This window comes from Anopheles moucheti, chromosome 3 (genome assembly GCF_943734755.1).
Source record: "Anopheles moucheti chromosome 3, idAnoMoucSN_F20_07, whole genome shotgun sequence".
NCBI lineage: Eukaryota > Metazoa > Arthropoda > Insecta > Diptera > Culicidae > Anopheles > Anopheles moucheti.
This window is the reverse complement of record NC_069141.1, coordinates 71799953-71814796: the sequence shown is the minus strand read 5'-3', so window position 1 is coordinate 71814796 and position 14844 is coordinate 71799953. Positions and strand designations below refer to the sequence as shown.

Here is a 14844-nt window from a genome sequence, read left to right as displayed (position 1 = left end):
AAATGGAAGGAACACAAATACACACGCACACACCCCCGGACTGCATCGCTGCGTGTGGTGGGCCGCACGGACCAGCCCGCTCGAAAAGTCAGTTGCGTTCGGATTGTAATCGGAATTGGTTGTGTGTTTTCACTTCGGTTTCGCGCGCGCGGCATTTCGGTTTCTTCCTCTCTTCCCCCATCTCTTTTCACCTCTCTCTCTCTGTCTCTGCTTTACCCCGGTACGCAGTTCCACTGTGCGTTCGATTCGATTCAATAACGATCGTTGAGCGATTACGCTGGTGCGTATCGATTCCGTAAACATTGGACACGCGCAAAAGCCGAGTGTCGCCGAGTGGACAACCTTCGCTGGGGAACATTGCCAAAAAGTGGTTGGCCAAACGGTGCCCATGACACTGTGTGAACATAGCGCTACGTACATCTCGGTTTCGTTGGAAAAAAAAACAGAAAACCCGTCAACCAGGTAGTGTCGTCGGTGGCGGCGGCACAAGCGGGGCCTTGAATGCGCAAGCCAAACTGTTTTTTGTTGCAAGCAAGACAATAATTTTCTCAATTACTATCCATCATCAGCGTCAACAACCGTGTGCGGCACTGGTGTACGATCGCTGATCGTAGCGTAGTTAGCGATCGCGACATTTTCCTGTTGATCACCTCGATCACCCTTCTCAACGTACGATTGAAACGATCCGGTTTGTGTGCTGCAAGTGATAACGAGTGATAATCGAGAGGGTGCGAGAGTAAAAGTAAACGCTTCACTACACACTGCCACCCACAATCAAAATCCGTGTGACCTTTGGCTGATTGTGGTTTAACCTCGATCGGCGATCGACACTCGCTGGCTGGACTTTGGGCCCCGGGCCCCGGTAATCGCAACGGTGCACAAATTAGGGCAAACGATAATATTCGTGCATTTTCTGCACCGTCAACGAAAATTGCCACCATGTATCATCAATGTATGGAGCTGCGTGTGGTGTGGTTCGTGGTCGTCGGCCTGTGGCTTGCCCGGCTGAGCCCCGTGCTGGCGTCCGGCTTCGGCAAATGTCCCAACTACCCTTCAATGCCAAAGTTTAACATGACAAAGGTAAGAACCGCTGAGAACTTTTCGCCCGTCCCGTCCCGTCTGGTGGACTGCGGGTGGACTTTACGCAACACAAAGTTCACGTGTGTGCCGCAATTTCAGTGCCGCAACTAGAGAGGGCATTAGTTTCACCCGGTGAGCAACACTGTGTAAAGCTTATGCATGCCTCGCACCGGTATAGAACGCAAAAAAGGAGGAAAAAGGCAATACTCGGTGCACACACGCCCCGGCCCCACAATAGTCTGCAGCAATAAGTGTGTACTTGCGTAAAAAAAACAAAAGCGTTCCATGATCAGGGCAATGAGTTCAGGGTTATTTGGTTGTAGCAAAACAAAGCACCCTCGCCCGAGACGTGGTTCAGCCTCGCACGGAGCTTTCTAAATCAACCCCTTCCCCATTGCCGGGAGAGTATTAGAGGTTAGAGGAGAGACCGCAAAAATATATATGTGGATCGTTGCAGTGAAAGGAATCATAAATCATCGTAATCTCTCTCCTTCGTTCCCTGCCCTACACCACACGGCGGGCCGATGTAAACAATCCGGTTCGAATACGGTGCCAACACTACGCCGTGGCATTTAAAAAAAAAAACGGCTTGACCAAGTGCACCGATCGTGTTACCGATCGGAGGTGGATCCAAAGTACTTTGTATCGAATTTTGTTATTTGGTAATAAGCGCCATAAACGCAACACACAGCGCACATTACCCGCAACAAAACGGAACCGTGCTCGACCGAATGTTAACCGAATGAGCCGCCTAAGAGAGCGTGGCCAACATACAGTTTTATCATGCACTTTCTCACCTTTCCGCCCCCCCTCGGCACTGTGTGTGTGTCTGTGTGGGGGGGAACCGCATTTATATTCCTTTTCGTTTTACATCATTTCACCTACACCTCGAGTGATGGGGCTCGAGGTGCAACAACATTTAAACGGCCGATAAAAACAACCTCGAATAATAAATAAATGTCCACTGCACCCCAAAACACCCAGGGCCCAGGAGGGTGAAAGCGGGAAAGAGAAAAACGGTTGTGTCTTCCCGAGCGGCAGAAGTGCACTCGGGGTCCGATGTGTGTCGATTGGATTGGCCTCGCAACCATCACCACCGACCCGCAAAACTTTCAAATCCAACGAGCTGACGTGCCAAACTTACGTAATGAACCGTAAAAATCCGTGGTGTGCCGTGGTGCATTTGGTTTGGTGTGCAGGTGAGCCACCCATGTGTGGGCCAGTGAGTCAGTCAGTCAGTCAGTCACTTCATACTGCCACAATCCATTCCCTTTCGAGCCGCAAAAAAAAAACCATTCGCGATGATGTTGGGGAAGTGTTTCGCGTAACCATTTGTTGTCACCGGCAGTGGCGTGAAAGTGGGAAGCCACTGGGCAGCTCTCTCGCAACGTAACGCCTGCCTGCCTGCCTGGTCGATTGATTGCTCTTTTGCTCTGCTTTTCACGTATGTTCCAGTTTTTGGGCAAATGGTACGAGGTGGAACGTTCCTTCTATCTACCCGAGCTAGCCTCCGGCTGTACCACGCTGACCTTTGAAAACACGACGCTCCGGGACGAAGCCGGCCGGAGCCAGCTGGAAATTTCTATTAAATCCGTCAATCAATGGTAAGTTGGGGTGGGGCGCGCACCACCACCATATGATATGAGCATTGTGCTCCCGAGACCGCATACCTAAATGCACTTCTAATGCTGTTACACCTATTCTGCAGGACGGGAAATCCATCCATCAGCATCGGTGAAGCCGTCCCGGAGAGTGAAACGTCCTCCATCATGAACGTCCAGGTATGCGAGGTGGCGAGAAAACCAAATAAAACAAACAATACCGCGGAGAGGGAATAAAAGAAAACACACTTATCCTCGTAACGGTTTCAACCGGCCCGGGGGGCGAGGACGGACGGTGGGTGGGAAAATCAATAGCCCCCTTTTAAAAGCCGTGAATGGATCGCGTGACGGAGTTCACAACGGTACACAACACCGGGGGTGGGTAATTGGGTGGAAGCGTTATCAAAGCGGACCAAAAAGCATTGCCCAACGCGGGTGGAATTTCATTGGATGTCCGAGAGCATAATTGGGATAAAAGTTAACCTACTTCTTGTGCATTCTATCTTGTTGCGGTTCTTTCGATCGTACCTACAAGTACAATGCTGATCTTCGTTGATCAGTCAACTTCGCAGATCATCAATCATGGAATGGATTTGATGTTTCTTTTTTTTTTGTTTGACAATGTATCCTTTCAGTATGTGTGGTTTCAGTATCCTTCCACTAATTGCAAATGCGCTTCATAATGAATGGGTGCTAATTAGTTGCACTAGTTCAACTACCACTACTACCTTCGCTCCAATATTTTATCCAACCTTCCATAATTAGTTACTACAAAGTAGAAAGGCCATAACTATTTAGGGCAAACCTCGAACAAACGATCTAATCTATTAGTTATGAGATAAGAGATGAATGAGCAAACCGCTCGATCAATCATCATTAGTTATGAGATCATTACTAAGCGACAGTTGATCGACGAGGCCATGAAAAAACTAACCCAAATCGGTAAAACCTATCGGTAGGTGGCGTCGTTTGACCTTATTTTCTGAAGGCTTCCATTCGTTTAATTTTTTTTTTTTTAATATCTAACAAGCCTACTTGGGGTTTTAGCGATATATAACATAATATAAAAAAAAGGATTTTCCTATTTTTCCCATACCGGGAATCGAACCCGGGCCTTCCGGGTGAGAGCCGGATATCCTAACCACTAGACAATATGGGACCGATTAGTTTACCGAAGAAAACTAATGACCAGCCTGGCGTGTTTCGCACCGTAATCCTTTCGATTAGAAACCCCATTGTGTTTAATCTTGGTTTCACGTGCATGACGTCAGTTGAAAACAACACTTTCGCGTGCACACTTACCTATTCGCAGCCTTCTTACCGAGCTGCCATGCTACGCGTTGATGCTGTGGTTAAAACTGGTTTTTGTGCAGTTTCAGTTTACCCAATGAACCATTGTTTTTGTTTGTCTTTCACTTTCAGCTTCAGTCACGGCTGCCAACGGCGATCGCACGGCTACTGCCCGGCTCCGGCCGATACCAAGTGCTCTACACCAACTACGACAATTTCGCCATTCTCTGGTCGTGCACAAGCTTTGTGGCGGTTCACGCTGGTAAGGAAAGGGCAAAAAAAAAAAAGATTAAACAAAAATGCTAATCAAGAAATTCGATTTCGTTATTTTTTCTCACCTTCTTTTTCTGTGTCGCTTGCTCTGCAAATAATTGCAAAACTTCACAAGATCAAATCTGGCTGCTCGGTCGCGAACGGGACTATTCGACGGACATTAGGAAAAAGATCTACAACGCCCTGGAGCAGCTAAGCCTCGATCCGGACCGTTTGTTCATCGCGAAGAATAAAAACTGCCCAGCCACACTGTGAAGCCCACCGGTGTCTGGGGATCAGCGCGACCGACTAGGCAAAACTTATCAATTACTGGATGATCTGTGATATTATTAGCAAGACATTTTTCGGTGGATGTTGTAGTTATTAGACGATTTCGAAACGGAGCGGGGCGCGGCCATACACGTTTCGGATATAAACACTCCGGCAGCTTGTTCTTCAAAGTATAGTTATAATAAAAGCAAACGACAATCGTGTAAATTAAAACGCACTTGAAAAACGTTGATATTATTGTACGCCGAGAGCTGCGCTTAAGAGTAGTGTAGAATATTAGTTGTATTCTATCGCGTTTCTGTAGCAAACGGTATTGCGCGACCTTATCATGATTATTATAGGAGTAGCGAACAGTTTCTTTAAAAGCTTTCATTTCATTCATCATTGCAGAAGACAGTGAATGGCATTTTTTCTTTTAACACAAGTTACATTTAATGCTGAAGTAGAGAGATATAGAGAGAGAGAGAAAGAAAAGGGAGGCTAATGGCCATTACGCCATGCGTCCCGTGTATCGGGGGAGTTTTCCACTAATCGGAGCTAGACTTTTCTTATTGCTTAGCTAGTGCTTAAGTACTGTTCTTAATCGGTAGAGAATAAAACTAGCAAAAATGCATTATATGGTTTCGAATGGACTAAAACAAAAAACGGAGAACAAATTTAAATACAAAAAACACACATACACAAACAGATCTAACTCGTTACACAAAATACAAATCGGTACAAGGGAAAGAAAGGGTTGCGTTAAGGGTTGGTAGTTTTAAAATAGAGGTACATTATAAAAATGGCATTCCACCATTCGGTTTCCGAGAGTGAGCAATAGTTATCTAGTGAGAGAGTTAATATCGATTAGTGCGATCCGATCATCGGATGTTCGGTATCGAAGTCATAGTACAATTGCTTGCGTGTGTCTTCGCACATAATACTAAATTGTCGTTTTACCGTAGTGTCTATGTAATACCTCGCCATCTGACCTTACTGATTTCATGCGAACACGCGCGTGTCCGTTGTCTTGTCATTTTCCTTCTTGCTTGGGGGAAAACTAAATGTAGTGCGTAATTTAAAAAAAAATCATACCTACTCCTCGCTGCCTATCTGCTTACTTGGGCTTGTGGAATTCTTCCTTGCACAGTTTGCAGCTCCAGGAGCCTTCGGGCGGTGAAACAAGCGGTGGCGACAAACAGTACATATGGTAGCCACGGTCACAGTCGTCGCAGAACAGCAGCTGATCGTCGTTGTCCGATGTGCCGCATATGGTGCAATATTTGCACTCGATGCACTGCCACCGATACTTCCGCACGGAAATGATCATATTCGCGGTGAACTGCAAACAGGACGGATGTCCCGAGCGGCCACAGTCCGAACAGGATACCAGCTCTTCCGGTTCGAACGTTTTCTTGTTTTCCCGTGCATCGCCCAGACAGAAGTCACAGTAGGGCGAGGGTACTGCTCGGCTTTTCTCTACGGCACCGCCACCCCCACCGCCACCACCAACAGCCGGACCACCACCGGGGCCAACGCCTGGGCCGATCGGAGGACCACTCACGATCGAGGATGGTGGAGCTCCACCGGCCGATGCAGCCGCACCAGTCAGGGCAGCCATCGGTCCACCAGCAGCGTTGTTAGTGCCAAGCCCACCACTGGAGTGATTCGGGGCCGGGCCGGGCCGATTGTTGCCCAGCTTCGGTTGTCCACCGTCCGTGGGATCATCGGTACCCTCGACCTTCACTTCCACTTTTACTTTCACCAGTTCCTGCATCGGCAGCTCTTCTGATCCACCTCCTCCAGTGCCTCCTCCGGGTAGGGTCAGTGGGGATGAGCTGTTCGATTGGGGTGTGAGGTTCGGTAGTGTTTGAACACGGTTCTTTTTCGGTGTTTCCACCATATCTTTGAAGCTAGGACCCAACTCGCCCCCAATACCTTGCGATTTGCGTCCTCGGCCCCGGCCGCCACCTCTGCCACCACGGCGATTGTTCGCGTCCGACAGTGACGAACCGCTTGATTTGCTGCGCCCACCGCCAGAGCCACCCCCGCCGCCGCCACCACCACTCCGGGCGCCCTTGTTCTTTTTCTTCCGCTGGCTGAAGCTCTCCTCATAGTCGCAGTCGGAATCGGGCAGATCGTGATCCTCGAACGATTCCATGTCGTGCATTTCCATCTCGTCGTAATACCAATCCTTGCCCACCTTTTCCGACTCGTGCTCCTTCAGATCGGACGCATCAACCGCACTGGACTGGTCCAGGTTGGAGTTTTCCGAATCGTATGTGCTTCCGCCACCACCGCCACCTCCCCCACCACGATCACCACCAATACCGCTGCCGGGCAGGATGGAGGGTGGTGGCGCCGGCTGTAAATGTCCAAACGGGCGGTGCGTGTACGCCGGAAATGGTGGGTGCGGCTTCTGCAGCAAGTACTGACGACGGGATTTACGCCAGCGAGCGGCCGGGTAGCTGTACACCTGCCCATTCTTCAAGCCCGGAATGCGGTGACGGCTGTGCATAAACAACGCACAGTGATTCTGAGCGACGCCTGTCTGCGGGTCGAGAAATGGCATCCGTAACCTCCGCTCCAGACATAGCCGGGTGTTGAACGTTTCACTGTTTTCGATTATCTCTTTGTACGTGGAATCGTTGAAAAAATTCTCTATTTTCTCCAGATTATTTACATTCACTATCAGATCGGAGGACGCCATTGTGCGTGCGTCTGTCGAACAGTGGTCGTTCCGTAGACATAGGAGAAATCAAATGACAGTTGATAAAATAATACAATCGGGTATTTAAATCATTCGCACAATTTACACACAAAAAGAGTACTAAACAACGATACAAATAAAACAAACTGCTTCAAATATTACTAAGAATGTGAGAAAATAGACGAATAACAATCAACAGAAAAGTATTTTTTGAACGTCGATTCGCAGCAGATCTCCCCAGAGCGTTAATTTTACTCGATTATCCGGGCCTCACTTACCCAAGGTGTAGCGAGGATATTTATATCCCCCAAGACTCGTTTGAATACCATCGGATGGATTGAACAAACGAATGTGTTAACGATATTTAATTCTATTTCCCGTATTTCCTTCACCGTTGTTCATTATCTGGCAGGAGCCATTGTTGTGATTTATCCACCTCGCCTGTGCACACCACAAATAACTCTTTATCATTGCTTTGAAGTTGCTCTCGTAGGTACTGTAGCATGCTTGATTCCTGAAACATACGATCATACAGCAGGGAATTAAAATAAGTATGTAAGCCAAAGCTTTTCTGATTAGCCAAAATACCCACATCTCCTAAACATTGAGGGACGTCTAGTTTGGAGTCCAGGTTCCAATATTCTTTGTTGATTTGCCGTATGGCAATCCAATGCCTGCGCTGAATCGGTAGCTTTACAAACCCCACCTTGTAATTACTCGGAACGTTCAATATAAAGCCAACTATTTTCGATGTATCGATGCGTGATGGATCTCTGTGGAGAAGTAGCGGCAATTTAGGATGGTGTTACATCAACATCACAACGCACGCACTTACTTTCGCTTATCGAACCAGATAGCTTCACACTCTTTCATTTGCAAAGCAGCAATGATAACATTCACATCGTAGTTTCCAAGCCCAAGGATGGACCTGCAGAATATATAAGCGTAACTAATCGAACTCTGCCATTCATGTATCAGCTAACATACCTGTGAGGATTGATATACTCATTTGGAGATAGATTCTGGCAAATTTGATCCAGTTGTGATTTGCTGAAGGACGATTTGTCTGTAAAGCATGGGAAAAACAGTGGTGTACAAAACATCGAAAGGAACTCCCTTAACACACCCTCCGTACCTTGAAATAAGTTGTTCAGTGCATGCAGGGCGCACAATTCTCGCTGCTGCTTCTCGTGGTACATGCTGCAGGTAGGAAATATAATCCAAATGCGAAACGTAAGAATACGGGTTTTTAAGAACGTTGCGTGTTTTGTTTTAAGGATAGCATTGTTGACAACACAATCATCTGTCAAATAAATCGATGCACCAACACGAAGACACATTGCACTATGAGTCAGTTGGAAACAAAAACGATTTCGTATTTTTTTGGATGATTTTCTTTTTCCCGATTTAAAACAAATAAAAGGGAGTCATAGTATGTAAAATAACAAATGTTCAAATGGAATGTCGTACCGTACGTTGAGATATTCCAGTTCTTTCGGTTTAGGAGTTTGATATTAAATTCAGAATAGTTCTAATTTCTGCGATAGGAGGTTTGGAATCACCATCGTTGTTTGAATATGATTCGATAAATACGAATTAGAACACGAAAATTAAACATAAGAGAAATAGCTGCAATGCATGTAACATACCTATGGTCTAAATCGGGAGCAACTTTAACAAATGGATTGAGGATTAGTGCGACAATTTGGAGCTACAAACTATTATTAGCGGAATTTGTGAGCTGGTGGCGAAGAGAAGGAGAGTGCAACAAGCAATTATCATTTCTTGTGAGCATTGCTTCAAATAACAGTCATTTCAAATGTCTAATGAATGGTCATGCAAAACACGTATGAATGACAGCTACACATGATCGCGTGGTCAACCACAGTGCGTTGTCATCATCAATTTTTTGGAATCGACGACGATTGCAAACATTGCCAAATTCCACTTTTTCAACAGGTTCTGAAGAAAGAAAGTGGCCACAAAGGGTAAAAATCGCCAGCCATCATTTTCGGCAAAAAGTCGTCGGTTTAGTGCGATAGTAATAGTTTACAACTTGGTACCCCGAATTCAACGCCAGCTCCATTTATAGAATTGGATATGTGACGACACTGAAAGCAAAACAAAACAGCAGCTTGGTTGATCGTTTCCCTTTCGCCCGAATCCACAATCGGTTTTTGCCACATCGAAGTTGGAAAAAGAAGACCCAGTGTTTATCCCCGTCGGGCGGATAAATTATCTGCCATCCCACCTTTTGTTTAAATTATCGGAAATTGTGAAGATAAATCGTGCTGTATCTTGCCTGAGATACTTACCACACTGCGAAGCTTATTAGATAAGTAAAATCGCTATTGCTGTGCGGGAGGAATGGGTAAATGTGCAATTGCATAGTTATGAACATTTTTGACGCGCGCAAAACGATTACGAAAACACAAAACTAACAATGAAACCCAGCACAACAAAGCAAGCGAATGTAGCAGCGCAAAGCTCGATTGCTGGTGTGAGCAAACTTCCCGATGGGTTTGCATCAGCTAATGGTTCCGTTGGCGAGAGGAAATTTGTCGACTATTCAAGCATCCGTGAGAAGACAGTGCTTGTCGGACCGACCGAGGAACAGTTCGATCTGTTGATGAAACGATTAGAAGAACGTATATCTGCAAGCCGCGGTGAGACGGTTTATGAAATTGGGATTGGAGAAGGTAAGTAGCACACACGCACAAACGCCCACACTCACCGTACACATGAACGACACGTTTTCAGTGATGATTAATGAATATCAAACCTAGATGGCAGTGAGAATGGGCTAGAGCAGGATGAGTATGCCGCTTCCCTGGCAACGCTACAATCGTTGGCAGCAATGCTGGCTGCGGAATGTGTTGAGTTGCGCACCCGCAAGGCAGAGAAAGGTATCACTGGTCAGTATCTGATCCGGCGGAAGGTAGAGGATGACGATTTCACCGAAGTACGGGTAGCGGTCGTTGGAAACGTCGATGCGGGCAAATCCACCCTGCTCGGCGTGTTGACACACGGAGAACTGGACAATGGACGTGGATTTGCGCGACAACGCCTGTTTCGCCATAAGCACGAAATTGAAAGTGGTCGCACCAGTTCTGTTGGGAACGACATACTTGGGTTTGACAGTGTAGGCCAAGTCGTCAATAAGCCGGATCATGGCACGCTAGATTGGGTGAAGATATGCGAAAAGTCAGCCAAAGTTATCACTTTCATCGATTTGGCCGGACATGAGCGATACCTGAAGACAACCGTGTTCGGAATGACAGGCCACGCACCGGATTTCGGAATGTTGATGGTATGTCTAGGCGCCAGGGTCTCGTTGTGAGCTCTCAATTACTGTTACTATGCTATCACTGTTGTAGATTGGAGCAAATTCTGGTATCGTGGGTATGACGAAAGAACATCTTGGACTTGCCTTGGCGTTATCTGTGCCGGTGTTTGTGGTCGTCACCAAGATTGACATGTGTCCACCGAATATTCTGCAGGAGAATTTGAAGCTGCTGTACAAAATTCTGAAATCCCAAGGCTGCCGAAAGGTTCCGGTGATGGTGAAAACCAGCGATGATGTCGTGCTGAGCGCTACAAACTTCGTCTCGGAACGGTTATGTCCCATATTTCAGGTGTCGAATGTAACGGGTGAAAATTTGGATTTGTTGAAGATGTTTCTTAACCTGCTGAATGTCCGTACCACGGGAAATGATGAGCTGCCGACCGAGTTCCAAATCGACGATACGTACGCCGTACCGGTACGTGTCGCTTAGCATTCCTGGAGCATGGACTAATGCCTCTTTCTGTATTCTTCCACTTGCAGGGAGTTGGAACCGTAGTGTCCGGGATCACTTTGCAAGGTATCGTGCGGTTAAACGATACACTCCTACTTGGACCAGATCCTTTGGGTGACTTTCAACCGATCGCGATCAAAAGCATCCACCGAAAGCGGATGGTGGTGCGCGAGGTGCGCAGTGGCCAGACCGCAAGCTTTGCGCTGAAGAAAATCAAGCGCTCGCAAATCCGCAAAGGCATGGTAATGGTAAGCCCGGTATTAAACCCCCAAGCCTGCTGGGAGTTTGACTGTGAGATATTGGTACTGCATCATCCGACGACAATTTCGAGCAAGTACGGCCGTTGGTCGGCAATGGTGCACTGCGGCAGCATTAGGCAAACGGCACAAATACTGCAAATGTCCAAGGAATGCCTTCGCACCGGCGATAAGGCGGTGGTACGGTTCCGGTTTATCAAAAACCCGGAGTACATGAAGCCGGGCCAGCGGATGGTGTTCCGCGAGGGTCGCACGAAAGCGGTGGGAAACGTGATTCAACCGCTGTATACACCGGGCAGCATCCAGCAGCGCTCGAAGCCGAACAAAATGCAATCAAACCGAGGGCTGACAGCAACGGGAGTGGTGATGCAGAGCGGTTCGGGTTCTGCTTCTGTAAATATGCCCCTTTCGAAGGGTTCCAGTGCAACGGTCGATGGGGCTGGGGCTGGCATGGACAATGGCACGGCGAACAGTTCGCCGACACACGATTCAACACCGGTGCTGGACATTGGCACGGACAAGAGAAACCACCGACCATCGGGAGGTGGTAACAAAAAGCGCCTGAATATTGGTGGTATGGCAGCTGCGGGCGCTGGTACAACTGCTGGGACAAGTTTAGCACTCGGGGGCAGCAGTGGGAAACTGTTACCGTCCGGTAGCACTGCGGCATCACAATCGCCGGTGACTTCGAACGCTTCCACCGGGTCATCGACTTCCGGTGCTTCGGTCGCCGTTGACATGAGTAAGCTATCGATTGCTTCCAACTAAAAGGATAAGAGATTTTATTTGTTGTTGTATTGCGCATCCAGAGTGCAACATTATTTTTGTCGAACTCCTCGTTGAGATGAGGATTCTACGTTCGGTTACAAACCAACTTAATAAGAGTGTAAAGTTCTCTCTTGTACCACCTGTGTTTGACATCGCGCATTTCTTTTTGGACGCGATGGCCATAATCCGGCAGATTTTGCTACTCAACTACGTAGTATGCAATAGAAGCGTTACATGCGCCTCCCTGCTAGCACGAATATTCTTTTTTTTACTTCCTTCTTTGACATTTTTCATTACATTTAAGCATCAATTTGTGTTATTGTTGCGGTGTTGAACATTTCGTGTGGTAGAGCGATGGCAGATGAGACTTTCAACTACATACATCGTTCGAATTGCTGAACTCTCAGACGAATGGAAGCGAGATCTGATGACACCATTGTGGAAGTAGGGTGAAAAATGTATCGTGTTACCAAGTTACAACAACTAACGAATCATTTTCGTAAATTTTTAAATTCACAACACACACGACACGATAAATTTTCAAGCATACAAATAAATTTTAATTACATTGAAGCACGGGCACAGTTTAGACGACTTTTCTACTCTGTTTGTTAAGCAAATTTCCGGCAAAGCCATGTCACTTCTTCTTGCTCAAATCATTCTTGGCATTTTCGATCTCTTTCTGCACGTTCGACTTGAAGCTCCGAAGCGCTTGTTGCAGCCGCTCCGGTGTCATGCCGACTAGTTTCTGCTGTTCAGCAACCGACCGGGTGCGATAGTAAGCGCTCAGCACCATCTGGGCGGCTCTGCGTAGCGGGTACGAGTCGGCCAAGCGTTGGATGAGCTGTTCGTTGTTGGCCAGATAGCGAAGGATGATTTGCAGCACCATTCTATTTTCGTGTGCAGGGAGCAATGCTAGAACTGGACGTTTTTATACTTTTTGATGAGTTGCTGCTTTAGTGCTAGCTGCTTTCGAAGGCTTTCGAGCCTTCGTAATTGTTCCTCCTTGCTGTACTCGATACCGTGCAGCTTCCGTATGGTTGATCGTGCCGCCTCTAGTGTCCGCTGAAGTTCAAGCACCTGGCAACAAGAATAAAGGACAACCGTAAGATTCGCTCTTAGTATGTACCGCAGAAGGATTATCTATCCACACATACCTTCTGACTGCACTCGGCACTCTCCTTTTGTTTAGCGGTGTTATCTATCGGGTCCTTTTCGACACTGTAGAAACAAAACGACGAGGGTGAAACATTGCAAACAAAGCACTGATAAGAATGGCGAAATTTCACTTTTCTTTATATAATTGTTTATGTTTTCGTAAGTAAGTGTCCGGTCAAGCAAGTGCGAGACGAGGCGAAGTAGAATGGTTGGAACGTGGGCAAAATATTTTGCGCAATGTGCCCAATCATAGTATCAATGCTGAAGAACGAGCTTGGTGGCTCGCAAAGAATCAACGTCGCAGGGTTAGTCGCTTGGAAGAAGTGCAGAAATTGTTTAGGTACTGTAGACCTGCATGCATTACCTTCGGATTATGTCGTACACAACGGGCAGTATCTCGATTTCCACTGGCTGGATTTTGGTTTCTGCAAGTGAGCAAAAGCGTACAGTTGATGAAATTTCTGCGTTTCCCTATTGCAATGATGGTACTGACCTGGAATGTTGGTGATTTGCGGCTTTGTTTCGACGGCATCCATGGTTTTGTTTGGCTGCTGATTGTTTTGACTTTTTGTGCTGACAGGCGTGAAAATGGGAGTTAAATATTTTGGACGGCGAAAGGAAATTCCACTGTTCATGGTGGCCATTTATACGCCCATAGTTCAAATGTAAATAAGTGGAAGAGAGAGACAGAGAGAGAAAGAAAGAGAGAGAGAGAGAGAGAGAGAGAGAGAGAGAGAGAGAGAGAGAGAGAAAGAGAGACAGAATGTTACCGTACGTCTCGACACGATTAATATTTAAAATAGTATTAATCTTTGATTAATCTTTCTGTCAGTTCAGAGCTTTAAATATAATATTTGAAAAACATAATTCCAAAATTTATCATAATTTTTATTAACAGCACTGCATTTCACTAGTAGAGCAACGGAAATAAAACTTTAAACAAACTCCTAACAATTTATATTCTTTCCCATCCATGACCTATTTGAGCCCATGGTGCAACAAACATGTTCAGGGTCCAGGGACTACAAAAATCTTTTACCCATTATACTAATTTTTAAACCTTCAGCATGTTTATCACCCGTGATCGCACACTTCGATTGGATGGAAATTTTATCCGGTAACTACTGCAGCTTGGGATAAATGTACATCTGCAGCTTGGGATAAATTTGCCCATCACTATTGCATTGCATACTATCAAACCCGTTAGAACGATCCGCTAGTGTAAGGAAGATGGATGAAACGGAAAGCATCTTTCATCTCGCTCAAACTTTCCATCGGTTGGTACGAAATTCCATACAAAACCAGCTGTTTTCAGGTTCCCGATACCAGGAAAGCATCCACTGAACAGGTAGCACCTTGTACAGCAATTTTTGTAGAAAACCGACGAAAGGTATGCAATTTTTAAACACTAACTTTCCCGTTGGTCGTGAAAAATTTCTTCGAAAACTACCAGTTTTCGAATGTATAGTACCAGGAGAGCATCCACGGAAGAGGTAGCACTTGGTAATTTTGGCCGCCTAAAGGTATGCAATGTTTAAACACCAACTTTCCATACAAACCAGCTGTTTTCAGATCTCCGATACCAGCAGAGCATGTTTTTCAAGAGGTAACACCTGGTACCAGCTGAGTACCATGATGTTGCACAACAGATGTTGCACAAC

At 46.4% G+C, this 14844-nt stretch overlaps 6 protein-coding genes and 1 non-coding gene across 8 annotated transcripts; 2 read left to right on the top strand and 5 right to left on the bottom strand.

Moving 5' to 3' along the window:
- Positions 1–586: 586 nt before the first annotated feature.
- Positions 587–4677, top strand: LOC128305396 (apolipoprotein D). 2 transcript variants are annotated; one of them, XM_053042821.1, is made up of 5 exons: positions 587–1080; positions 2536–2684; positions 2789–2861; positions 4104–4233; positions 4409–4677. In XM_053042821.1, the coding sequence occupies exons 1-5, from the start codon at positions 940–942 to the stop codon at positions 4438–4440; spliced, it is 525 nt and encodes a 174-aa protein (XP_052898781.1). In that variant the 5' UTR covers positions 587–939; the 3' UTR covers positions 4441–4677. The 2 variants fall into 2 exon arrangements, with proteins under 2 accessions (XP_052898781.1, XP_052898780.1); XM_053042820.1 differs by having other exon boundaries at positions 4360–4677.
- Trnae-cuc (transfer RNA glutamic acid (anticodon CUC)) lies at positions 3769–3840 on the bottom strand. The gene has a single exon. It is a non-coding gene; the product is annotated as a tRNA-Glu (tRNA).
- A 22-nt stretch (positions 4678–4699) lies between the features above and the next one.
- Positions 4700–7344, bottom strand: LOC128305395 (zinc finger protein DPF3). The gene has a single exon (XM_053042818.1). It carries the CDS (start codon positions 7201–7203, stop codon positions 5611–5613), a length of 1593 nt encoding a protein of 530 aa, XP_052898778.1. The 5' UTR covers positions 7204–7344; the 3' UTR covers positions 4700–5610.
- Positions 7345–7394: 50 nt separating this feature from the next.
- LOC128305397 (josephin-like protein) lies at positions 7395–9289 on the bottom strand. The gene is made up of 6 exons (XM_053042822.1): positions 9267–9289; positions 8339–8403; positions 8191–8269; positions 8039–8131; positions 7796–7976; positions 7395–7717 (listed from the first exon to the last, which is right to left on the bottom strand). Exons 1-6 carry the CDS (start codon positions 9287–9289, stop codon positions 7592–7594), a joined length of 567 nt encoding a protein of 188 aa, XP_052898782.1. The 3' UTR covers positions 7395–7591.
- On the top strand, positions 9191–12098 carry LOC128305394 (GTP-binding protein 1). Its single transcript, XM_053042817.1, has 4 exons — positions 9191–9902; positions 9990–10513; positions 10581–10964; positions 11030–12098. Exons 1-4 carry the CDS (start codon positions 9647–9649, stop codon positions 12023–12025), a joined length of 2160 nt encoding a protein of 719 aa, XP_052898777.1. The 5' UTR covers positions 9191–9646; the 3' UTR covers positions 12026–12098.
- Positions 12099–12662: 564 nt separating this feature from the next.
- Positions 12663–12914, bottom strand: LOC128305399 (protein NCBP2AS2 homolog). The gene has a single exon (XM_053042824.1). The coding sequence runs from the start codon at positions 12912–12914 to the stop codon at positions 12663–12665; it is 252 nt and encodes an 83-aa protein (XP_052898784.1).
- A 26-nt stretch (positions 12915–12940) lies between these two features.
- LOC128305398 (mediator of RNA polymerase II transcription subunit 9) lies at positions 12941–13762 on the bottom strand. Its single transcript, XM_053042823.1, has 4 exons — positions 13677–13762; positions 13548–13608; positions 13183–13246; positions 12941–13105 (listed from the first exon to the last, which is right to left on the bottom strand). The coding sequence occupies exons 1-4, from the start codon at positions 13717–13719 to the stop codon at positions 12941–12943; spliced, it is 333 nt and encodes a 110-aa protein (XP_052898783.1). The 5' UTR covers positions 13720–13762.
- Between the last annotated feature and the right edge of the window lie 1082 nt (positions 13763–14844).